The sequence below is a fragment of the Epinephelus moara genome, chromosome 15 (genome assembly GCF_006386435.1).
Source record: "Epinephelus moara isolate mb chromosome 15, YSFRI_EMoa_1.0, whole genome shotgun sequence".
NCBI classification, from domain to species: domain Eukaryota; kingdom Metazoa; phylum Chordata; class Actinopteri; order Perciformes; family Serranidae; genus Epinephelus; species Epinephelus moara.
The window spans coordinates 12,361,058-12,387,975 of record NC_065520.1 but is presented as its reverse complement, the minus strand read 5'-3'; the positions used below and the strand labels follow the sequence as shown (position 1 = coordinate 12,387,975).

At 41.6% G+C, this 26,918-nt stretch overlaps 1 protein-coding gene across 1 annotated transcript in view; it reads left to right on the top strand.

Moving 5' to 3' along the window:
• Window positions 1-15,000, top strand: part of LOC126401921 (E3 ubiquitin-protein ligase Midline-1-like) — a 54,703-nt gene extending 39,703 nt beyond the window's left edge. The window contains exons 4-10 of the mRNA XM_050063482.1: window positions 1,741-1,848; window positions 4,094-4,242; window positions 4,832-4,959; window positions 6,113-6,256; window positions 11,343-11,504; window positions 11,759-11,966; window positions 12,059-15,000. Of these exons, the coding sequence (XP_049919439.1) occupies window positions 1,741-1,848; window positions 4,094-4,242; window positions 4,832-4,959; window positions 6,113-6,256; window positions 11,343-11,504; window positions 11,759-11,966; window positions 12,059-12,407 (1,248 nt within the window). The 3' untranslated portion in view covers window positions 12,408-15,000. The remainder of the gene's footprint in view (window positions 1-1,740; window positions 1,849-4,093; window positions 4,243-4,831; window positions 4,960-6,112; window positions 6,257-11,342; window positions 11,505-11,758; window positions 11,967-12,058) is intronic.
• Window positions 15,001-26,918: the final 11,918 nt, after the last annotated feature.

Genomic DNA, 26,918 nt, shown 5'->3' with positions numbered 1-26,918 from the left:
TCATGTTTGCGCGCTTGCACGCAAGACCAGCGAAAGCACGTGAACACACATGAAGGCGGTGCCCATGTCTCACGGTCTCACGCAAGCGCGCACACGTGAGCGCAGTGTACAGAGAGGCAGTCAGAGCTTCAGGTTACAATGAGGCTAAAAACAGAGTTTAAATGACGTTTTTCCAAACAACTTTTTATGTCGGGGCTTCAGGACACTTGGATCACTACGGACGAGCAGTATGGAGATATTTTGTGGTTTCAATTATGTGTTTTTGGACATTTTAATCTGGGGCGCCATCAGCTTGCATTAGGTGGAGCTGTGTTGCTACCCCCTCTCCCCCTGGATCTCCACAAGTGATGTGAGGAAACTTCACCTGAGCCTCCCTCGGCATATGGGTGAGTAGATAATGGCTGAATTTTCATTGCACTATCCCTTTAAGGGGCAAAAAGTCTTGGTAGGGTGGGCAGGACGTGTGGTGGATGGATCCAACAATCAATGACTTTCACCCGGGAGACCGGTGTTGGCTTCCCGTATGAATGTAGGCCAAACCCAGTTATTTTTTCTGAAGTATCCAGGTGCTTTTGTTGCCTAAACCTAACCACATTTGTATGGTTGCTAGGTATCCTCCTGTGTCTGTTGTTGACACCATTATTTACATTTGCAACAAATTCATGTGGTTAGGTTTAAAACAAACAAACAAAAAAAACCATAATGATTTGACTCAACATTCATAATGAATCCTTATTGGACCCATCCATGGCCACTCCTGCCCACCCCATAGAGACTTGCCAGCTCCTTGAATTACATTGTAATCTGACAGTGTTTCAAACTGATGCTGTCCTGTGGCCTTATACTTCATACTGTCGCGAAAGGAGGCCTTTTTGCTTCAGTGTCTGACGCCGAAATCACTGACCAAGTGGCAGTATATGACGACTTCAGAAAGAGAACAGGTGGTCCTGATGGGTATGACTGTTGGTAGTTGTAACTGGTTTTATTCAAACATGCCAAATTGTAATTTTAGGGCTTATTGATGAAGATTGAGCTAATGGCTAATGTCAGATGGAGTTTTTGCCTTAGCAACAGTAAACATTTCAGGCTACACTGTAAATATGGATAAGATAAAATGTATATAGTAACCAATACCACAATATACCACAATAATACCACGATAGTTTTTTACAGTAGTATAGTACCTATAGGATAATACAAAGATAGTAAATATGGATAAGATACGGAGCTACTGAGCAGTAAAGTGAAATTTGTGTTGCCTGTAGAGTCTTGCAAAGATCATTTTTGCATCTATAAAATGCCACACATTGAAATCTAATGTGGGATTTTTTTTAGGACACTGTATTGTGAACACATTTCATACTCAGGAGTCAGATGCTCCAGAGAAAATGAAAAATGGCAGAGTGTAAATATAGGGCACTATATAGTAAATAGGGTGTGATTTCGAAGGCAGCCACAGACAGTCTGGCTCTGCAGCATATTGCTGAGTGTCATGTCTGCTCTCTAACAGCCACAGAGCGCCCTGCTTATTTCACTTGTCACTCAGCTCTCAAGCCAGCGCGGGGGGAAAATGGCTGAATATGCCTCATCTTCCTCAAGTGTTTGCATCGGAGAGGAGGGCCGAGCTGATGGATGGAGATGACATCTTGTCCCTCGGCCGACACGATGCGGAGCGACTGAACTTATATCCCTGTGCATTCCCAGCATCCATCAATCTCTTTGTTTATCTAATGCTCTCAGGTGAACGCGTCCCGCCAGGAGGGCAAGCTCCTGGAGGAGTGTGATGTCCTGATTGACATTATTCAGCAGAGGAGGCAGATCATTGGCAACAAGATCAAGGAGGGGAAGGTGAGATGAACACTCAAGGGGGGCGAGGAGTGGGATAGAGGATACCATTTATTTGCTTCTTCTGGTTTTTCTGCAGAGCTAACATTCTAGTCATATGTTTGAAAATAAAAACAAATTAACTCCCTGATTTCTGCATATAATGTGCAAATGTGGGACAAATCTGGGTGGCAGGCGATCTCAGTCAAAAGATTTGGATTGCAACAGATTGCTGATGTCATCACCTTTACTTATGTCTTTTAAACACATGCAGTGAAAGCACTCCAAGCTACCACCAGGCCCCATTTTTGTGTCAAATGCAATACTTCTGTTACAGCTACTTGACCTTATATCTGGAACAGACGGCAAACTGTTCAGCTGCCTAAAATGCGAACCCTTCAACACGTTCCGAACAGACGGAAAAAACACTCAGACTAGCCAAAAGTAGATCCCAGAGCATATGGGATGGCGCATGTACTTGTACTCTAAACCCGGATGATTTTTTTTAAAGCTGTATTTAATGAGACTTGGAACCCACCAGGGATTTTTTTTTCATCATGTAATGTGCGCTTTTAGCTTTTAGGATTGCATCAGAGGAGACAGAGATGCACACAGAGATATTTTTACTTTTAGGCCAACAGATCTCTACAAATGCTTTTTGTAGAAAAAGTGCTCCATTATGATCAATAACAACACAAAATGCTCTTTTCTGAGACCACGTTTCTGCTAGTCAATGGAGGACTTTGCAACTTTCAAAGGATTTGGACTGAGATTACAGTGTTTTGTGTTCTTTACAAGCCAAACTGATGATGAAATGTCCTTTAACCTCAATCTAGCCGCTGACCTCAATCTGTCTCTTAGCATCTCCGCTTGTGCTGCAGGGAGAGGGAATAAAACTGGGGGACAAACAAAATCCCAGATTTGCATGCAGTAGAATCACTGACATGCCTAGAAAATGTAGCATTAGCCGAGACATGTGAAGGCTTAACTCGTGTATTTAGATCATTTTTCGTTTTTTCTCCTTTTTAGATAGAATCAACTTTTGTATGAAGCTTAGTCGCACAATCACACCTGTTTATTTTATCTGCTCTGTAACATAGAGAGAGAGAGTTAACCTTGATGTGTCTGGTTCACTTGTCTTCATGGTTACAAGAGGGCAAGAGGGCTTTTGAAGAAAAGCTCATGGAACTAGAATTACTGCCTCACAGTTGTATGCCCCCGCCAACCAGTTAATTCATACATACATCTCATACATCTATACAATCACTACAAGATGGGCACCCACTCACCAATTCAATACCCAAACAAATGTCTCCCCTTCTGTTCCTTAGTTGTGGTGTTAAATTATGGCCAGAAAAGGGGTTTTAGCAAAACAATATTATGTCATAGTCAAGTTGAAAAATGTCATCACATTTCTGTCAGATTTGTCATAATTAGCATATGACCTTAAAACACCAAAATCTAACCAGTTCATCCTTGAATCCAAATAGATGTTTGTGCCAAATTTAAAGAAATTCTCTCAAAGCATTCCTGAGATTTCACATTCCCGAGAATGAAAGTTGCCGGAGGTCACTGTGACCTTTGACCACCAAAACCTAACCAGTTCATCCTTGAATCCAAGTAGATGTTTGTGCCAAATTTTAAGAAATTCTCTCAAAGCATTCCTGAGATTTCACATTCCCAAGAATGAAATGTACCGGAGGTCACTGTGACCTTTGACCACCAAAATCTAACAGGTTCATCCTTGAATCCAAGTGGACATTTGTGCCAAACTTGAGAAAATTCCTTTAAGAAACTCCTGAGGTATTGCATTCACGAGAATGGGATGGAAGTATAGACGGACAGCCCCAAAAACATCATGCTTTCAGCCACTGCTGTTGCCAGCACAGTGGCATAACCGAAAGCCGAAAGATATCAGCTTCCAGTCCCTGAAACTTAAACTAAGCAGGCTGGACGTGTTCATACCCTTTACTATTATTTACCATCTTTGTTGTTCATACCAATTTAGGAAAACATGAATAAAAACATGACTATGTGCATCAGTCAACCCTGGATTTGACATTTTCGTATATGAATGACCTCAAAATGTTAGCATCCATCCAAACCCACATATTTTTGGGGTCATTTCCTGTCGTCAGCTATGATTATGTTCTCATCTCTAATCCTCTGCAACATCTCAACCTGGTTGAGGGCATTTTCATACATTCTTGGTTAATTCGATCCAGCCTAACAGCCCTGTTCTTAAACTCCTCTTTGCCATCCTTCCCAGGCACAAAGGATTCGGAAGCTCGCCCAACAGATCTCCAACTGCAAGCAGTGCATCGAGAGGTCCACCGCCCTCATCACGCAGGCTGATCAGACACTGAAAGAAACCGATCACGCTCGCTTCCTGCAGACTGCCAAGAGCATCAATGAGAGGTCAGATGGCCCACACGCTGGCTGTGCATGCTGGAATTATTCAGTTTAGCGAACCAAAGTCTAGCTTCAGGCAAAGAGGACAGAGTGCACACATGGATGTTGAGAAACAATTTGAAAACTTTGTGTACTTGACTTCCCCACAAGCAAAGGCAAATGGAGAGGCAATCCGTCTTTTATTTTGCTTAATCTTACTCCACTCCCTGCTCAAGCGTTCTGACTAATTGATTTGGCAATTGAAAACAAAACCCGGTGTCCAGTATGTGCATCCTCAGGAGTGAGTGATATAAAAAGAAATCATTATCCTTTAGTCCTTCACACAAAAGTAGTGTTTCAATCAGAATCTAATCTGCACAGCCTCACTAATTAGGAAGCTGATTTAATCCAGATTCAGTATTTTTCATTTGGCAACTGTTGTGCAGTTTAATACTTTTTTTATCTGTAGAACTCAATCAGACAAGCATGCCGAAATACCTTGTTTCTACATCTTGGAGTAGCAAATTAATTCTTCTTCTTATTTTTATAGACAATAGTCAACACTTGCGGAAATAAAGCCTGACAACCTGTCCAATTTTGATTGGTCATAACCTAGGGTTTCCATGGCAACTGCATCGACCCAAGTGCTGATCCCTGAGATACACCTAACGGATACCTTCGACACTGTTGCCCTGGACTTCACCAGAGAGAAGAAGTTGCTGGAGAATCTGGATTACCTGACGGGTAACCTTAATGTTTTCATCAGTCTTCCCATTCAGACAAACTTTCCTTGATGTCAGACTAATTTAAAGTCAAAGTCCGTGGGCATTGCAATGTATGTGCCCCATAAATCACCTGTTTACTTTCTTCAAGGTGAAAATAATACACCAAATGTCCCTTTTTGTCTGATCTACATTCTGGCTCTTTAATTCCATTCTTCACTGCCCATGAAACCAAACACTGCCTTTAATTACAATTCTAGTCCAGCTTTAAATTCCTCCTTTGTTATTTTCTTTAATTCCTTTGAAGTCTCCGCTATCTTCAAGCACTGCATTTGAAGGAACAGGCCCCAGCCTATTAACTCCAAAATTAATTTTCAACATTAATTTCCGATGTCCCATTTGCACGGACCCGTCAAAATGTCACTGTATGAATTATGAGCAGGCCGGGGACAAAAACAAGGCATCATGTGTAGTGGATTTGAAGGTCTGTGAAAATGGCTGGCTCGTATTTATTCTCTGAGATGCATGAGGGCTTCGCTGGAGGGCCTTTTCACTAAGTGAATCAGTCTGAATCACTCCACTATGTGCAGCCACTCATGACAGAAGGCTTGGAAGAGGGAGAGAGTGACAGACACAGAAAGCGATAGGAAGTGGCTTTACAATCAATTTAAGCTGTGCCTTTGTATCTTTGTTTCTTACCTCAGTCCATTCTCTTTCTGCTAAAGGCTTCCTGCTTTGAATACAAAAAAGGATTTGTTTTATATATTTCACTATAGAACTATAACATAATGGAGAGCACATGAATACAAGATTGGCAAGACAGCCAGTCTAGCATCTGAGGTTATGTAACAACCCACATTTCTTACTGCTAAAAGGATTGTGATATTCACTCTCCCCGCAGTTTTAATGTGAGTTGCTTTTCATGTGAATATTTTATTATTTTTCTTCTACATTGCTTCTAATGCTCAACCTACCACTGTGGTGGAAAGAACATCTTCAGTCCTGTGTGTAATGAAGCCCTACATGCGAGGTTAATTGGGGCTACTGTTTGCTATAACAACTGACAACCTTTGAGCGTCTTATTTTTTAGAATAATGTAATTAGCAAGTACATTTAATTGGAATTATCAGCATAAGATCATGTTGGATTACATTCCTGTTTTTTACCCTTTGCAGCTCCGAGTGCTCCGTGCATAAGGGAGGAGTTGTGCACAGCTTCCTATGACACCATCTCTGTCCACTGGACGTCTGATGATGAGTTCACAGTGGTGTCCTACGAGCTCCAGTACGCCATCTTCACTGGACAGTCCAACATTGCAAGTAAGTACGTGCAGTACCGGACGTAGCACATCTGGCACTATAGGCAAGCTGATTTTCGGATCAGTATTTCCTTATGAATGTCAAAAAAGGGGAAGTGCCACCACTGAGTATGCCGAGTATGTGCAGCAAGAAGGAATGCTCAGATCAGTTTCAGGTTTTTGAAAGAAATATCTTGTTTTTTACCTTTTGTTTTTAGCAGCCTGGTGGGACCACACATGTTTTTGGCATTTCAAACAGATGTGGTGTTCAGTAGGCACAATTACGACTGGTGACTTTTTTTTCCTGTGCCACAGTCAGAAAAACAGTCACAGAAAAATTACCATGAAAACAGCCTCTGGCATGCATGAGACTGACATGGAAATAAGAAGAAACAACAACTCGTCATTGCGCGTAATTCCTCAATAACCATAAAACATGTTAATCGCTCCTAAAAAGCGCAACTGCAGCTTTCCTGCAGTCTGACAGTGACAGACTGGATGGATATCAGTTGCTACAGACACAATAACAACCCCTCCCAGATGGAAAATGGGAAACATAAACAAGACGTCCAACTAAATGATAAAGTGATTATGAAAAAGGAATTCAGGCAACTGGAGAAGGCTTGGAAACATCATTAAGACCATGAGAAACAGAATTGACATCATTACTGAACAGATAAACGCATAAGTAAAGTAAAATATTTTCATAATTAAGGACTAATACTATCTACTCAAAGAGATTTTCTAAAATCGTATGCAGACGACTTATTTTTTTTTACCATTTGAAGGCTATTTACAGACGTGAGATCTGCCCAACACAATCATGCTGCACTACTGGTGGCCACTAGTTCCCTTAAGGCAGGTGGGAGTTGAAGTGCTTTCCTTAAAGCTGAGATAGCGGTGGAAGTAGAGCCTCCTGAAGTGAAGCCTCTAGCCTTTATGCTGCTATCACCCTCAGATGTTGTCACACATCAAGCGACTGTGGCTTGTGACGGATGAAAGGAGAATGAGATTTGACAATAGTGCAGCAGAGGATTCGCATCGGGTGTGGAGAAGTACAAGACTTCACTGGAGTTTTTATATCTATACATGGAAGATGTTTAGGTTTAAGTAGCACTGACAGAGTGAGATGTTCTTTTTGAAGTCTCTTTAGACTCCTCTGACTTCCTTTCTTTCCCTCCTTCTGCTTCTACTTTGTATGCTAAGAGATTCAGTCCTCCTTTTATATCTTTCTTCCCATCTTCCCGAGGTTACAGCTTTGCCATTGTCTTCTCATTACTTAACAGTTTAAAGCATGTTTAGAACCGACAGACATTAAGCTAATGCGACATTGATTTCCCTCTTTCTTTCACATCCCTGTCTCCTGCTGTTCTGAGAGTCGCCGTGATTTTCCTCACCTCCTGTTTTCACATCCGATAATGTCAGAGGTGTTGCTGTTGGCATCTAAGTCATGCGCCAGGGAAATTCCCCCTGGAGCAATTCAGATGAATCACTATGTAAGAAGTGAAACTCCCCCGGTGTTGATTTAATAAAAAAACTCAAAAACAACATGCTTAACCCCAATGCATAATTGTTCAATACAGCCCTCTGGATGAGATTTCCTATGGGAAATGTGTGCTCAGATGGTAGGAAAGACAAAGGGAGTTAGTCTCGTTAGACTGTATGCTTGATTTTATTGATTTTAATGTATTTAAGTGCATACCAGTAGGAATAGCAGCAGATAGTGTATTTGTCTTAATCCTGCATTTGGTTGGTGTTGTGGTAGATTAGAACAAAAATTAATGCTTATCTAGTACATTTACGTATTTTCCTCGGGTATCTAAAGTTGTAAGTCTTAAGATTTTCGAAAACATTCCTATTTTTTAATACAATTTAGGGCATTTTTCAGCAACTACTGTTCAATGTATTTGCATTCAGTAACTGTATCTGTATGTAGTCCTTTGAAGTGTTAACTGCAGATATCCTCTTTATTGCAATGGATCTAAATTGTGGCTATTACACACAAGGAAGGTTGCATGCAGCACTGCACATGAAGTTAAAGTACCTTAATTTTATAGATTTCTAGGCTGACATTTTACTCATTGCCATAAATTATGTAGATACTGTTCAGGCTTCACTGACTAGAAGAAGAAACTGCACCAACAAAGGGAAATCTTTTAGCTTCCTTGTCGATTCTTGAGGTCTTCAGGAGAAGATGGAGAACACACTTTTATCTGACATTGTAGTAATAAAGGGAGAACTATGGGTGCTCATTGTGGGTTATAATTTTCACTTAAGGGTGGCCAACAAAGAGCAGCAGTATGGTGGTGTCTTTCTGCAGACTGAGCCATGAAATGAAAATACACACACACGCTTTTAAAATGAAAGCCTTGAACTTGCATTACTACATTCACACCTAGCGTCCACACTACTCCTGCATTTTGGAAAATGCAGACCTTTGATAACGTTGCTGTCCCTGTTTTTGTTTGAAAATTCCAGGGGTTTGAAGGGCCGATCCCAATTCTCGACCCTTAACCTTACCCCTTGATTTCAAGTGCACTCGCCAGATAGAGTCCCCTCATTGACGAAGGGGTAGTGTTGAGGGGTAGGGAATTTTACCTACGAATTGGGACGCTACCTCATGCAAATTAGCGTAACAGACGTGTTCACCTATGTCACGTGTATCGTCGACGTAGGCTTCTTGCACTCGTCATGACAATTTGATAGAAATCGGAATAAGCCTCATGATAACACGTGTAAATGCAGGCACGCTCATCATGCATATTGACAAAACTACCTAAATGTGTGCAGCATTAATGGCTTCACGGAGAACTCTGTAGATATTCATGTTGGCTAAATCGTGAATTAGCGATTTTCAAGCGTTACAATGCAATGATAACAATGCATATGCAGAAACATAACACATTCCGACGTATTTTGGAATTTTTGCATGCTTATTTGCGAAAATAGTACTTACAATTGTACGATGGCTTTCTCATGGAGGCTGCCATCTCCCTGGAAAACTCGCCTGGCTGGATAGTTTCGCAATGCATCCTGGATCTTCCCCTCAGTTGAGATGGGTTCGTAAGTGTGCATCGCATGGCCCTTCAAATTAAGTGGGGATTTTAAGGGCTGAAAAGCACCTCCCTAAAGTTTGGGACATCCTAGCCCTTCGCGGGAACATGCAAAAATAAGGGCTAGGGCCAATTTTGAGGTGGTGTGTATCAATACACTGATCAGAAGAATATAGTGATGTTGCACATCAAATTTAACAGCAGAACCTCAGCTACAAGGCTGTAAAAAAAAAACTTTTTACATGCCCCAAACTCAGTTTTAACATCAACTAAATAAACAACAACAACAACTAACTCCAACAACTCCAAACAGCACCGATATCCCGACCCACTCGGTATAATTCGGGCTCTAACTTGACCACATGTTCGAGATCTCCAGCTGAGACTCCACTCTTTCCACATGTATACTCCAAATCACTCTCCCTTTGACCATCACAGAGCTACAGCCCAAAGAACAACAACAACAGAAATCTAAAATATATTTGTAATATGGCTCTTACCTTTTTAATTTCGCTGTAAAATGCGCATTTTGCTGTTGTTTCACACTCCGTTCGCGTACTTCCGGAAGTTGTCTGTCATTCAAATGAATCCTGGCGGAAAAAAAGGTCCCGGGGGAACAAAAACAATGACCACTCACAGCAGCTGACATCTCCTCACAACGCGTTCTGCTGACTCTGATTGGCTTACAGTCCTGTCAAATGAGGTGTCAATCACTCAAATCGGCCAAGCCGTCGCGGAGATACAGGACTCCAAAGCGCAGAATAGAAACTCAGGTTCAAATGTAGTAGGTGCATATTGGTCAGTTTGGAGTGGGAAATGGAGTAAAAAAATGAAACAGAGTTCTATGTGTATACCCTAAACATCAGTAGGGATTTACAGAAACAAAAAATGAAAGATATAGGATTGTACATGACAAAAATCACATGCAAACATGGAGCAATTTTGGAGAGCTCACCTGAATTTTCTGTACTAAAACCTCTCTTATATTGTTCTGCTTCACTTTATCAGAATCAACCTTTGCAGAGATAATGTTCACATATTGTACTATGATGTGATAGAGATTTAGAGCTGCAGCTGCATCATTCCAAAGGGATACTCATCCTGAAAATGCTTTTTTTTTTTTTTAGGCGAACCTCAAAATATTTCATTTGTGCTGTGTGCCATCTTCATTTACTCTTCACATATAACACATATACTGATATTTACACATCTTAACAAATCTCACAAGTGTTCCCTTTACCATGACGCCAAAAGTATTCAAATAGACCTTGTGGTTGCAGAGATATATTCATTTCATTATGGGTATGCAATTTTCGAGCAGAGGCCTATTAAATAGGCTTAGGGTTTTTAACATTATATCTAGGTCTGCATACCTTTTGGGGTTTGATCTGTCTTTTGTGGGCACTCCTTTCACATTGACATGGCTTCCTCCAGCTATGACTAATGCTTGCAGACTGCTCCAACATGCCACCATATTTGCTTTGAAATGCCCCCCTTAATGATGTCCGCCACCTTGACCACCTTATACTGTGTACTTGTGTTTTAAAACGGTATTTTAAAATGAAAATGTATTAGCCTGATGTGGCCTTAGCAGGTGGTGCTGCAGTACTGTAGTGCCATTGAATAAAACACACACAAAGCAGACAGAGCATAGTGCAGCTATGAAGCCAACCAGGTGTGAATGGTTTCCTCTAGTGCCTTTTCACACCCTCTCACCTGTTGCTCCTGCCACAGGCAAACACACAACCAATCATTGAGGACACTATCCTTTCACACTGCTGCCCTGTACATCACGCCTCTCCAGGAAACTTTTAAGTAAATAGTTGTCGTGTTCAGAGGTTTTTTTTACTGAGAGTGCCTGAAGTCAAATGTGTCACAGATTTCTTTTCAGACTTTAAATGAAGCACATAATATTTGCTCTAAATGCATTTTTAGGGGCCTTAAACAAGTGAAAAGCCGAATATCAGTTTTCATCAAATTACCTGACTGCACTGTATCGTCCCTGCTTCTCATCTGCGCCTCCTTATCTTGCCCTCTTTTCCCCTCTCCTCACAGGTCTGTGTAACTCACTGGAGAGCTGGATGATTGTTCCCAACATCAAGCAGAACCACTACACGGTGCACGGTCTGCAGAGTGGCACCAAGTATATCTTTGTTGTCAAGGCCATTAACCAAGCGGGGAGCAGGAGCAGTGAGCCGGGGACTCTGAAGACCAACAGTAAGCAACAAGACGACAGAAAACGATCACTCCGTATCGGATCGACCTTTACTGAAAATTCATTTTGAGACACTCACACAGAAGTAGCTTATTGGCTTACACTTGCTGCGCTTGAGATGTTTTTTCCCGTTTGCAAATATGAGAGTCAATTAACTGAAAATAAATGAGCTGTTCTGTAAAGAAACTTGCCTGTTATAGATCTAAATACATTTCAAAATCAATTTCTTTTTCATTTCCTCCCTCTCCTCTTCCAGGCCAGCCGTTCAAGCTGGACCCCAAATCTGCTCACAAGAAGCTGAAGGTGTCCCACGACAACCTGACAGTCGAGCGGGATGAAACTACATCCAAGAAAGGCCACAGCCAGGAGCGTTTCTCCAGCCAGAACAGCTACGGTGTGGTTGGAAACGTCTACATTGACAGCGGTCGTCACTACTGGGAGGCTTTAATTGGAGGGAGCACATGGTGAGTTTTATTTACCCACAGATTGCCAGTTACAATTTCAGAGAGTCTGTTTGCAAAGTTCAAGGTTAACAGAATCCTCTGCTCCCCTTCAGGTACGCTGTGGGTATAGCCTACAAATCAGCCCCCAAGCACGAGTGGATCGGCAAGAACTCGGCCTCCTGGGTGCTGTGCCGCTGCAACAACTCCTGGGTGGTCCGCCACAACAGCAAAGAGCTGGCCATCGAGCCCTCGCCCCACCTGCGGCGCGTCGGTGTCCTGTTGGACTACGACGCTGGTTACGTGACCTTCTATGACGCTGTGGGCTCCCAGCACCTGCACACGTTCCACGTCTCCTTCGTCCAGCCCGTGTGCCCCGTGTTCAATGTGTGGAATAAGTGTTTGACGATTCTCACTGGTCTACCCATCCCTGATCATCTGGAGGGACTGGAGCCCGACAACTGAAAACTACGGATGGACATGAATAAATCAGCATGAACTGGTCTTAATTATTATCTTAAAGCTGCACTGGGCAAAATTTGTGAAAATTATACTCTTTGGACGGAGAACAAAAGGAGCTACAAGCACCCTGTCCTTAGAAAGCTGGACTTGGCAGTAGGGATGGCACTTTCAGATAATTTTGCTGTTGATAGCCCAACACCCATTAACTGGTAACTAACCATCTATTTCTACAAAACATAAAATAGCATTAATAGCCTACAAGAGGCCTTTCCTCTTAGTCCACCGTTCCATTGACACAATGAGCTTTGGCACCACATGTCGATGCACTATCCATTTAGAGAGGGTGAAATTTGAATATTTAGTGATGTTGGCCATGCTGACAGACACAGACAGGCTTTGCTGTGTTAACCCTCTGGTCACAGGTTGGTTCGCCTTGGCCTCTGCACTGCTACCACATGAGGTGGGTGGGAAATGGCTAGCGGCGCTGCTAATTTAAGATTACCAATGGTTCTGCTGCTATGGAAACATGGTGGTAATCCTTTCGGTCTACCTCCAAGAAGCCCCAGTGAGCAAGCAACTTAAGTTTGAAGTGCAAAACGTCTTTAGCATTGTTAACCATGTTAGCGCCACTAGCTGTGTTGACACTGCTTATGGTGCTAACAGAGCTAAACCCCAGCCAACATATGAATGTGGGGCCCATGTGGGTAGTAAATGGGCCCTATGTGGGGCATATTAGCCCCATGCCACTTGCCCACATGACGGGTTTACCCAAGTGGGCCCCAGATAAGACACCCACTTGGTACCCGTGTAGCCCTAGCATAACACCACATGGGGCAATCGGCATGGGGCCAATACGGAACCCATGGACAATCCCACATGGGGCCCATTTTTAAGCCCATTTGTTACCCACATGGGCCCCACATACAAGTGTTAGCTTAACAATGCTAAAAAGGTTTGCAGCTCAAAATCGAGCTGCTTACTCACCGAGGCAATCTGGGAAGAGACCAGCGGGTGGGCACAATGTTTCGACAGCAACACTGTTGCTGGGTCAGAGCGGCACCGCTAGCTAGCTCCTTACAGACCCAGGTGATGCGAGGTGCAACACTTAGAGAGCAAAATTGACCAATAGACCGACATGCGAATCAATGGCATCGTCATCCCTACTCGCCAGTGATATTTTCTTCCTTTCCCATTTGGCTGTCTTTGCCATCACAGACAACACTTACTGCTATTAGTGCAAAAATACCTAGTGCAGCTTTAACAAGCAAAGAAAAAAAAGATGCCTGGAGTATTGTCTTATTAAGCTTTTCAAAAGTGATTTTCAGTTGTTTACTATGATTTCTAAAAGCAAATATGGCGCCGCTTCATGTCATCTTTGACTCCTTGTGAAAATCTTTTCTCGATGGATGACTATGCTGGAGTCAATCCAGAAAAAGAGGAGACAAATGGACAGAGTTGAGCTAGAAATTCCTACTCTAAGGCACTTTGGGCCACGATGGGTGCATTTGTACCACGGCAACAAGGAAACAAGCCACAAATCAATTTCTAATTTTCTTTTCTTTTTTTTTACACCACCTTATCAGATATAGCACTTTGAAAATCCGTGCAAGTCCACACACACACACACACACACACACATACTGCATACACACCACCCCAACTTTAATCAATCATGGTTGCTGGAGAGAGAGCAGAATAACAGATGTATATTTTGTAAATTCATCACATACCTCCCCTTATCTTTCCCTCTTCCATTAAAAAGGAACCAAAGTAGCCATTGCTGTCTGTTCAGATGTCTTTACATAAATTTTACATAAGTTAATAAATGCTGAATTATTTTTTAAAAGTAACAGAGAGGAAATAGCATTATGCTAATATTAAATACAAGATTCCCTTAAATGTAGACCTTGTTTTTGCACATTTATTCAACTTTTGTAGCTTAAAGAATTATTGCGGTGCAATTAACATGCATTTGTGGGAAAGTGTTGTGTTCTGTTTGACTTATTGTGTTAATTACTTTTTTTGGCAGCCAGACACGTGCTGGCATTATGATTTCATGTGATACATTATATGGGAGTTGTGTTACAGCTGTAGCCCCAGGTTATTATTTGAGCTAAGGGGTGAAAATGCACATTTGGCTGTGATATTTTTCTCCACTTTTCTATTAAACAAGCTGTTTAGTGAGACGTATTTGTGCTGGCGTGCCAATACTCACGAAACATTCATTTGCTTTTAACAAAGAGTGTCTTCCCATTTTAAAAAAAATATTCAATTTTACATGTCGTTTTTTACACTGAGGTCTGATCCCATCGAATCCACACGCTCTGAAAAGGTTAAATCACACCGTCCTTCACTACAGTGTTATTGAGACAGACATGCACAGGGGGCTGTCCTCAGACTTGTTGCACATTGATGTCAATGGGGTGCACATCACTCTTTACTTCAGTCATTGGCTCAATCTTGATTTGGATTTTCCGGGACAAAACAGTCTAAATGAGATTCAGCCATTGACACTCAAAGGTCAAGACCCGTACAACAAAACTTCAAGGGGATATTGTCAGTACTATATTATTTGATTCAATACTATTCTATATGTAATGATGTTTAACAGTGACAAAAAAGGCGCTCCTCAGTGTAAATACAAAAATTTGGTTGTATTGCTCAATGTTGCTTTGTTTGAATACCTGGTACACTTAAAACTATGATGACAAATCTCTTCTTTAACTCTGTGTTTCCTTGGCAATTAATTGAACTGTATGTTTCCATTGTATCCAATACAAATATGTAGTGCTTAATTTAATGTTTCCATTTGAGCTTTTATGACCATGGTGTTATATGTTCCGTCTCTGTGGACATTTTTATGGAATACAAGATACGAGTGCTTGCATCACTGTCTTCTGAGATAAGTCTATGAGAAGGTCAAAAAATAAACGTTGTTGCTTTTCACATTAAAGTGTGCGATTCTTCATACAGTGAAGCAAAACGGTGGCGTGAGAATGTCAAGAGACAATCTCATAAAAGCAGGACGGGGTGAAATGCCAGGAGACGATTCCGGGGCACGCACAAACAGAGATCACATTTTGAGGAAACTCAAGCAGTCGCAAATTCAATAAGTTAAGAGCATGGCATTTTGGTCTGTGTAAAGTTAGTGGTGCCCTTCAGGAAGACACACACTGCTGTAAGCATGACTATGTTCTTCCCAGTTCCCTGCATGTTAAGAAGCCATATTCAGGTCAGATAATGTCAATTATTTGACATTTAAAGCTGCTGTAATGAATTATTCTTATATTAAGAATGGATCACATGACCACTTGTGTGTGAAAAGGGGTCGTAGATAATCATCACTTAACTCTGGGTCGAACTCTTGATGAGAACTCGAGTCACAAAACCACTTTCCTTGGTGTTTAAATCAGATCTCCAGAATTAGTTAGATTTATCTACTAAAGTGGGGTCTAATCATCATAAATACTCTATAAAAGGTAAGGTTGCAATGGTTCAATAATCATCTTGGAAAATATTACCGGTTCACAGTATCAGGGTATTATGGATTATTCTTATCAGTCAGAATGACCCTTAAAGGAATGAAAACCAAAGGGTTATTTTTAGTTGAACAAGCTTTAATCACGATTATTGAGCTTGAAACATTTTTTTTTTTAATTAAAGTATTTGGAAAAATAACAAAAATGAGGGTGAGATTCTCCGTCCTGTTGCATTTTTTTCCTTATATAAGCAAACGTACATGGTATGCTAACTATCGATTTTCCCATCATGGTATACCTTGAAACCAGTATACCACAATCCTATATACAATGGATATAAAACATCTACACACCCTTGTTAAAATGCCAGGTTTTGGTGATGTAATAAAAGTAAGAAGATAAATTATTTCAAGACTTTTTGACACAAACGCGCTCCGACTCTGTGAGATTGTGAGTGTATCTCCTGGATTTCGGTGTGGGCTCTGGCTGGGCCATTTCAAAACTTTGCTTTTCTTCTGGTGAAGCCATTCTTGTGTTGGTGTTGATTTGGATGCATATTTTGGGTCATTGTGGTGCTGAAAGGTGAAATTCTTCTTCATCTTCAGCTTTCTAGAAGACACTTGAAGGTTTTGGGTCAAAATTGACGAGTATTGGAACAGTTCATAGTTCCCTACATCTTGACTAAAGCCATAGTTAAGCATGACGCTGCCAACAGTATGCTTCACAGTGGGTATGGTGTACTTTTGGTGATGCGCAGTGCTGTTTTAGCACCAGACAAACCTTTTGGAATTATGGCCAAAAAATTCGACCTTGGTTTCATCAGACCATAACACATATTCCCACATGCTTTTGGGAGATTGGATGCATGGTTTTGCTAAATTTAGCCAGGCTTGGATGTTTTTGTTTCTATGAAAAGGCTTCTGCTTTGTGACCCCATCTCATAGTCCAGACATGAAGAACACAGAAGATTGTCACATGTAGTACACAACCAGTACTTGCCAGAAATTCCTGCAGCTCTGTCAGTGTTACTGTAGGACTCCTGGGTGCGTCCCTGACCAGTTTTCATCTTGTCTTTTCATCATTTGGAGGGACTTTGAGTTCTTGGTAACATCACTGTTGTTCCGTATTTTCTCCACTTGTTTACGACTGTCTTCACTGTGTTCCATGGTATATCTAACGCTGTGGAATTTTATTTGTACCCTTCTCCTGACTGATACCTGTCAACAATGAGGTCCCTTTGATGCCTTGTAAGCTCTTTGTGGACCATGGCTTCTGGAAAAGTTTACTAGGACAGTTGAACTTAATTAGGGGTTAATCAGAGTCACTTGGATTGACGACAAGTATGTACTGACTAATATTTAACATTAGTTTGAATGTATTCGTTTAAGGGTGCGCACAGTTATGCAACCAGGTCATTGTAAGTTTAAGTTTTTTAATATTTTCCCCCTCAAAGATTTGATGATTTTTCAAATGAATTATACAGGTCATAAGTCAGATTAAAGGTGAAAAAGAATTGAAATTATATATCTTAGTCTTATTCTTTTACACAATGAAAACCTGGCAGCAGGGGTTTGTAGACATTAGACTTTTTTACATCCACTGTAAGGGAATAATTTAATTATTAGGACTCAATTTGGACATTTGAATTTGTTGTATAGAGTACTCACTGCCCTACTTCCCACATTTCAACATGAATTCCATTTTCTTACTATTCAAAATGGGTAAAACTTGATTTAATTGCAGAGCTGCACACAGTGAATGGGCTAACTGTGACAAAGTACCATTACCCTATGGTTATTAACAGGTTAACAACAGAGTCGAGTGAGTGGCTTCGAACTGTGGAGACGATCCCTCAGTGCGGCATCTAACTTCTGTAACGGCAGCAACAGAAAGTTTGCTGATTTTTCGTATGTTAACTTTGAATTTATGGTTTAACAGGCTCACTTACAGCTGGTTGCTCAATAAATGAACTTAAAATTGCATTTTTACCCCCACTGTCAGCCAATTTACACTCCTATTCTTATTATATCCTCTTTTTTTGCGAGCACTTGAGGTCTCTGATGTGTGTGTACTCGAATATGGAAATTACTGAAAATGCCAAACCCTTGTAATTATCCCTTTTATAACCACATTATTAGACACCTCGACTACAATAGGAACAGATGCTGCACAGGGCATCAAAGCACTCAACAGCATCTGTACTCTTCCTTCCACATGATGAATCATCCAGGCAGATGCTAACGTCACTTTAAGTTGAATCACACCTCGTTCAGTTCACTCGAGTTTATTAAATTCCTGAGGAAGGAGGTTGTTGAGTTTATCATGTGGACTTCCCACGGACATCGGGGGCTCTTCCTGATATTTCCGGGAGCGATTGTTCTTGGGCGTCAGGCATCAGTGGGGGTTTGCTGCTGAACAGCTAGCATTAGCTGGAGCTTTGTGTGTGCTGCTCACACGGTTCAGTGGTGTGAGTGGGCAAAATGAGTTTATCCAGCGCTCCGCTGAGCAAACAATAAGAGGACACAAAGACAATTTACAGGTCACCATCCGCAAATAATGGAGGTGTTTGTCTGTAATTCAACCTGCATTACAGAGGATATGGTGGGTAGTATGGACAGACGTCTTCTGTTGTCGACTGCACTGATACCAGTCATTACTGCCGCTGCTGTATGAGATATACAATATGCACGTACCATTGGCTTATTATAAATAACTGTCCTTGTACATGTCTGCTTAAATAGTATTAAATTGTGATTCCATAAACTCCTGACTGACTATAATTAGTTGAATGTGTCATTATAACCAGTTTCACAGCATTACATCCATGACACAATTATACCCATTGCATACTAAAATGTATAACATCATGAGACACAATATCAGACCATCTGTGCGTCTCAAACGGAGGAAGCCGAGCATGCATTGTGACATTTCTTGATATGCGGATGTCCATAGAGAGCAATTATCTCCGGAAGACTTGCCTCTGAGACTGCTTTTCATATACAGTATAACATAAGCCTCGGCTTTGTTCTTAAGTGACCTGTCTGCTTGTTCCCTACATGACAAGAAAGAATAATTCCTAGTTGGCCAACTGCAATGGAAGCATGCCTTCATGTTGTGCATTTACTTAAACACAAAAAGCTCCTTGGCTCTAAATTCTAATCTCTTCCACCAACTTGATCCAATTTGAGCAAAGTTCAGCAGTTAAATGTGCTTACTGACCCTCTTGTGTTCACATTCAACACTTTGTGTGACATTTCCAACAATCGATACAGTAACTTAATGTCTCTTGGGATTTTGCTGCTCAGCTCAAATGTACCGCAAAAGGTTGAGGACCAACTATTATATTAACCTTTGTCAGGGGAAGGATTTGCTGAGCTGGTGTGTTGTTTTTCTACACAGCCTCAGTTCACATACACACCGCTACATTCACACTTGAAACCTGTGAAGGTCCAGCAGCTTAAAGAACTCGGGCCTTTTTTTTTTTATCTCAAGGGCACCTTGAAAATACTTTAGCAAGAGGCAGAAACTGTTCGTTCATTCTTTCCCCCACGGGTCCTGAGAGTTTGAACCACTGACCTTCCTTCACAAGACCACTTCACTCTCCTTTAGGCAAACACCGGCCTACTTTTGTACATTGCTGTTTGTGCTGCTGCCACTACAGCTACACTTGTACGGGTGGTCTGGAGACTCGGCCTTCCCATGAGGATTTTTACAGCCAAGCCACAGCTCGAAGGGAGAGACACGACTCTGAAAGACACAGCCTCTGTGCTCCTGGGGGAGCTGTACATGTATCTATAGGCCCTTGCGGTCTTGATGTACAGTGCATATGTGGTAAACCAACTCGGGCATGAATCTGTTGCTGCTTGGTGATGATTTGGCATTTCAGGCAAACAGGCAATGTCAGCATTTTGAGACGTAAGCAGAGGAGCAATAATAGTAGCTCCCGTAGGAGTGGGTCTAAAATATGGGACAGATTTTGGCACAGATGCACAGGGACAACAGCGACAAAATGAGGCTGTAAGTCTGACTAGTGCATTACTGGATCCAACTTTGGATAAAAATGCTACACATGTGCTTTCAAAACACCACGGAAAGAGTGCTAGAATATCATATTCAGGAAAAGTAAAGATGAATTTCAATGACAGCAAAATGTTCTCTCAGTATGCATTACAAAAGTGAAAAGCTTTATGGACACCACGGCGGGTGCAGAAAGCATTATCAAGCCATATAAATAAAGTTTGACACTTATTACAGGATCGACAGCAGAATAAAACATCACCAAAGCAGACAAGATGGAGATATATATATTACACACAGCTTAGCCACACTCATCTCTACTTACAACAATAAGAGAGTTTGTTATCGTACTCACCTGCAGCAACAAAAAAGAGGGATGGACACCACGGCGGGCGTAACAGGAATTAATAATTCACATCAACAGCCGAACAAAACATCAAAAAGCAGACAACACAGAGATGTATCATAGTCTCCATGGTGACTGCAGCCACAAGCACACAGCAAAGTAGACACTGCAGTTTCTACACACCTTCAGACACAAACACTCACATCTGCACAGCCAGTGAGTTACAACAATACGTTTCTTACTTTGTTAAATTTCCTTTAGGCTCCAAAAACAATTGCATAAAATGCCAACATACACACCAGTGGACCATCACACCATGCAGCCATGACGTCCAAACCAACAACAAAGTCCTTCTCTATTGACGAACATTTGCAACCTGTGCATACAACCAATTAATACTCATAAATGTACGTACAACCAACTTCCTCTACAGCCAAAGAAATCAACCAGAACTCAAACAAAATGAACAATAAATGGAAAGAGCTTTGGACACCACGGCGGGTGCAAAATTAAACCACATGAATTGTTGTAGACTCAACAGTAGGAGCGGGGTGGGGTGGGGTGGCACTTAAATTGATGTATTTTGTGTGTATCTGATTTAGCCCGATTCTGGGGTGTCATTCAGGCCGAGTCTTACCTGAGTAAGGTAACTGGACGCGGCCTGGCTAATTTCAGATAGCATGCCGAGTTTGGAGCGATGCTGGGCCAGGTCATTTTGGCTACCTGGGGTCTGAAAAGCAAGTTTTTTTTTGTTTGGTTATTTTTTAATCACCAAACACTGGTTATCATTACCAGAAACTGTAAAAACCTGCATGATAATGATATGATTCATAGGGGGGGATTACCATTTTGCTGTTTACTCTATGCACAGGCTCCAATTCCTTCATTTGGTGTAATTAAATACATTTTTTTAAAAATGCTTAAGGCCAATTTATGGTGGAGGGAGGGTCATGCTTCTTCCCCTGTCACTCCGGAAGGAAGGTAAAATATTTGCAGCTTTGGGGAGGGTCAAGATAAAAAGCAAAAAAAAAAAAAAAAAAAAAAAAAGTCCCACCCTTGCCACCCCTCTCCTCTGATAAGTAAAGAACAATCCCTAAATAACTCTGTTATCTGTACTCACCAGTCTGAAGGTCGTTTTGTGAGTTCCCCTGCACTGTGAAGTCCTCCACAGTCTGCTCACTTCCTCCTCCTGATAATAAAAAAAAAAAAATACAGTTCACTCGACCCTTTAAGTCCCACTATAACCAGTCCATTTCGCCATTAGCCCCTCAACTAGAACACACACACTGCAGGAAGGCTTCACACACACCTCAGTGAGGATAAAAGTTCCTCAGTGAACGCAGAAAACACATAGCATGTTCCCAAAACACATCACGCATCTGCTGTCACGAGACGTGTTGCGGTGTGTTCCAGTCGGGTCACCTCGCGCGCTCCCCGCAGGTGCGTCAATCAGTTAATTAAGGCAGACGACGCACCTGCAGCTTCTCGTCTTCTTCTGCTGATTTATTTCCTGTCTCCACTCTCTCACAGTTTATCAGGACTTTCATTTTAATTTACTCCATAATGCATACTTGTAATGTATACTTGTGATTAAAAAAAACTGCTTAAGTAAAAGTGAATTAACGTTTGGTATTTTTTAATAACACTCAATATTACACATGCTTTTCTTTTTCTTGCTGCACAGAGACTTCAATCCTCCAAATGTCCAGCAGATGTCACTGTTAGGATTCAGGAAAATCAGCATACAAGCACCACACACACATGTCACTGGAAAACGGACAGTAATTGGCAACAGAATGACTATTGAACTTTTCTGGTGTGTGTGTGTGTGTGTGTGTGTGTGTGTGTGTGTGTGTGTGTGTGTGTGTGTGTGTGTGTGCATTTCCAAGGAGACAAATCAATTGATCGCTATCCATAGTAATCTATGGTTTCATGTATTTCAATGCCTCTGGTCTGCCTTTATAAAACAAAAAAATGCCCATCTGTCACGTGTGATATCCCATCTCCTCATATCTGATTTCAGCTTTATTACACTTAAATGAGAGAAATCCCTGCAGTTGTCGGTAACTCATTCGGATCTCCACCAAGCATTCTCCGACGCCTCCGAGTCACTCTCTATTAAATCTTCAATCTGGTTGGGAGACTGTTATTCACAAGTCGTTGGAGTAATAGAGATCATAGTTGTGTCTATTTTACTACGGGCCGAAAAAATGTGCTGGAACAAGTCATAATGCTTGACTGCGGTCATAAACTTTCATGGGTGTTTTGAAAAGATCAATATGCAATCAGGAGCTTGTTGGTCGTTATTTATTTTTATTCTCATAGGGCATTGAGTTTCTGGGTTTGTGTGTCAGTGTAAGATCTCCACCTGGACTCAAATGCTAACTGGATGTGATATTGTATGTGCGGTAGAAACAGCGAGCATAATGTAGGTGAAGAACTCCTTCATGCTAACGTCTAGGGAGAAGGAAGTTCGTCATTCCACCCAATCGGTATCATCATAATGAAACAGTAAGTCTAACCGAGAGGTGAATCATTTCAATTCACACCGGGGCAGTTTTGTACATTTGGCTGAGCTGCCCACGTGGAGCAAACCTTAGAAAACTGGCGTCCATTGCTATATAACAGCAGAAGTATTGAGGTGTCCTTGAGCAACACATTGAATCCATACCACCTCCGCCTTTTATCCTAAGGGGGGCATTTATCACTATCATGTTGTTATTTAACATTACATACTGAATAGCCACTATTGAGAAACCTTACACTCACTCTGACAAAATAATTGCTAGTTTGGGGGTAAAATTATCATTATTATGGAAAAGTTATTAGCTGTTGTGGCGAGCAGGTTTCAGGTCAATGATTAGCACAAAGGGTGAGAGGGCGACTGCGGCGGCGTCTGACAGTAAATGAAAGGTGTTCTGCTCTTTCTGATTTGCCACTGGAGCCAGTCAACTATGTTTTTGACACACTGTTGCCAGACTGTTCACCTCCTGGTCAAGCATCTTGATCACCACCACAGCTGTGCAGACTGCTGCCAGCAAGACTCCGTGAAGGCCAGGGTGCTCTTAGCGCTTGGTCCAGATCTAGAGTGGCCCTCATTACTTGGCTTAAGTACATGTGGGAAGCTGCTGCAAGGCTGCTGGCTGCTAGTTGGGCCTCTCCTGTGAGGAGCTGGGATAGCCACAAGGGCCCAAAGGCTGTCTGGACGGTCATACCTACCGCTGACCTTGGGAGAATCCTCCGAGAAGGCTCAGAGCTTGCGGCAGCTTTATTCTCAAGATGCTGGGTTCGAAAGCTAAAAAGAGTGTAGCCCACTTATTTAGCCTGCAATTAGCCCTCTCACAGTGTGTGCTAATTGCAGGCTAGCTGTTGGGGGATTTGGAGGTAGCAGGTATTCCATTGTTGCCCGTTCATCCTGGCTTTCAGCCCCACTAAGCCTCGGTACTGATCCGATTCGACAAATCTGTCTTTCAGGTATGAAGCTCATAGCAACCGCTTCTTGAAAAACGAGTGCGGCTCTTACTCCCGTCTCATTCCCAAGCTCACCATCCCTTGAAAGATATAGGGGTCATTAATGAGAATGAGGTCTGGCGCAGCTTCTTATCAGGACTCCCCTCACCTCCCCTTACCTCCCAAATAATGCTCAGCTATACGCCCTTCTTGCCAAAACCTATTTTGAATCTTGTGATAGCATTTTTTCGAACGAGAGCCTTCATTTCGCCTTTATTGCATTTGATCTTAATCAGACACTTGTTATGTATGCTCTTGCTTTGCATTCTAATCTGTAGCACCCCACAAGGCACCAAAGGCTTTTGTGATGAACAATTTAGTGTATTGATCAGAAAAAGCCTGGGGCACAATTAAGGCCCAGAGGAAGGAATGATCACTTTACTAATGATAGGGTTTTTAGAAAGTTCGTCTCGGAAGTAGAAAGTTCAACTCCAAGAACTACAAAATGGTTGCTTTATGTCTAAATGCTGTATTTTGTCATGTGTCTTTCTTCCTTGCCTCCCATTTTCCTTCATCCTTGGCCATCTCCCTTTCCCGACAATCTGTATTTCTCAGCACTTCTCCCTTTCTTGTGTTTCTCTTCTCCAAACCCACTCACATGCTGCATTTCTCCACCGACCTTCTCAATCACTCACTCAATCCTTCTTTGATAGTCGAGCAATTTTATCCAGACAGCCAGTCAAGAATCCAATTAGTTTGCACCTCTCAATCATAAAATCTTCAGTCGGGTTGAAACAAACTTGGACAGACATGCTTTTACCGCCTCGCTGCCTAATTAAGAGACGATAATTTATTGCACTCCAAATGGGCAAGGGCTTTTGTGCACTCAAGTAATTGGAAAAAAAATATATAAGGGGAGACAAGAGAGGGGAGCAACCAAGCGACGAGAAACGATAAAGGCATGAATTAAAAGGTAGCAGACACGGGCAGGGTGTTAGCTAGGTGTTTGAGCCATTTCTGCTCATTTCTCCCTTGACTAAGTCCAAAGTAAGAGGCGGACATTTTTCTAAAGGAGTGCTAGTGGGGCAGTGTGCAACGCAGGTCCTCCAAGGACTCAGGTGTGTTTCATCTCCATGTTTAAAATTCAGGGGAGCGACGCTTGTATCAGCAACACATCGCCTTTCATTTTTATAGGGAAAGTACTAGAGAGCATCTCTGACCCGGCAAGGTGGAAGAACAAACACGGCCGTACGTCTTTGTGTGTATGCGTTTGTGTGTTCTTGTACTTTGGAGAAACAAATTGAGTTTTAGACCTTTCAAGTGACAACGTTTCCGAGACGTGAGTAGATTTCGTTTGGTCCTCAGCTGTAATTTGAAATATTAATTCCACACTAAGTGGCAGTAAGGATGGGTTTGGAGAAAGAGGAAAACTCATCATCATCCAGTATTAGTGTGAATTCTTTATTGAAAATTACAATTAAAGGTTTCACTCCAGGAGGCAGACCAATCGTCAGGTTAAATTGTTGGCATTGTATGTTTCTGCAAACCATAGATATGTTACATTTGTATGTTTCTATTTGTGTCATGTCAACTTACTATGTATTTTGTAAAAGGATATCAGGACTTTCCAGCCATGTTTGTTGCTACAAAGCTGGGTATCATTTATCTAGATAATGGGACATTTTCACCATGTGTTCGTCATGACCAAAGAGGGTATTATTTTAACTAGATGGCTGGACATTTCCAGCCGTGTTTGTGGCAACCACACAAGGCATTTTATAACAGGTGATCGGAAAACTTCGAGCCATGTTTGTTGCAACAAAACCAACTATTTTTTAATTAGATGTCAGGACGTTTCCAGCCCTGTTTGTGGTGATCCAGCGGGGTATATTTCAACAAGACATCATAAAATTACCAGCTGTGTTTGTGGCAACAAAATGGGGTATTTTTAATAAGACTTGGGGACATTTCCTGCCATATTCGTGGTTACAAAACCTGGTATCCTTTCATGATACATCGAGACATTTCCAGCCATGTATGTGGCAACAAAACCAGGTATTTTTTTAATTAGAAATTGGGACATTTCCAGCCGTGTTTGTGGTTACAAAACCTGGTATTCTTTCATGAGACATTGGGACATTTCCAGCCGTGTATGTGGCAACAAAACCAGGTATTTTTTTAATTAGACATCGAGACATTTCCAGCTGTGATTGTGGCAACAAAACCAGGTATTTCTTTAATGAGACATCGGGACATTTCCAGCCGTGTATGTGGCAACAAAACCAGGTATTTTTTTAATTAGACATCGAGACATTTCCAGCCATGTTTGTGGCAATCAAAATGAGTATTTTTTAATGAGACACTGGGGCATTTCCAGCTGTGTTTGTGGCGACCAAACCGGGTATTCTTTAACTGGACATCGGGACATTTTTAGCCCTGTTTGTGGTGATCAAGCAGGGTATATTTTAACAAGACATCATTAAATTTCCAGCTGTGTTTGAAGCAACAAAATCAAGTAAAATTTTACTGGACAGGACATTTCCAGCCATGTTGGTGGTGACAAAACCTGGCATTCTTTCATGAGACATCGGGACATTTCCAGCTGTGTTTGGGGCAACAAAACCAGGTATTTTTTTAATGAGACATTGGGACATTTCCAGCTATGTTTGTGGCAACAAAACCAGTTATCTTTTAACAAGACATTGGGACATTTCCAGCTGTGTTTGTGGTGACCAAACCGGGTATTTTTTAACTAGACGTCAGGACATTTCCAGCCATGTTTGTGGTGAACAAGTTGGGTATATTTTAACAAGACATCATGAAATTTCCAGCTGTGTATGTAGCAACAAAATCAAGTATTTTTTTTACTAGACAGGACATTTCCAGCCATATTTGTGGTGACAAAACCTGGTATTTTCATGAGACCTCGGGACATTTCCAGCTGTGTTTGTGGCAACAAAACCAGGTATTTTTTAAATTAGACATTGAGACATTTCCGGCCATATTTGTGGCAACAAAACCTGGTATTCTTTCATGAGACATTGGGACATTTCCAGCTGTGTTTGTGGCAACAAAACCAGGTATTTTTTAATGAGACATTGGGACATTTCCAGGTATGTTTGTGGCAACAAAACCAGGTGTTTTTTAATGAGACATTGGGACATTTCCAGCTATGTTTGTGGCAATCAAAATTAGTATTTTTTAATGAGACATCGGGGC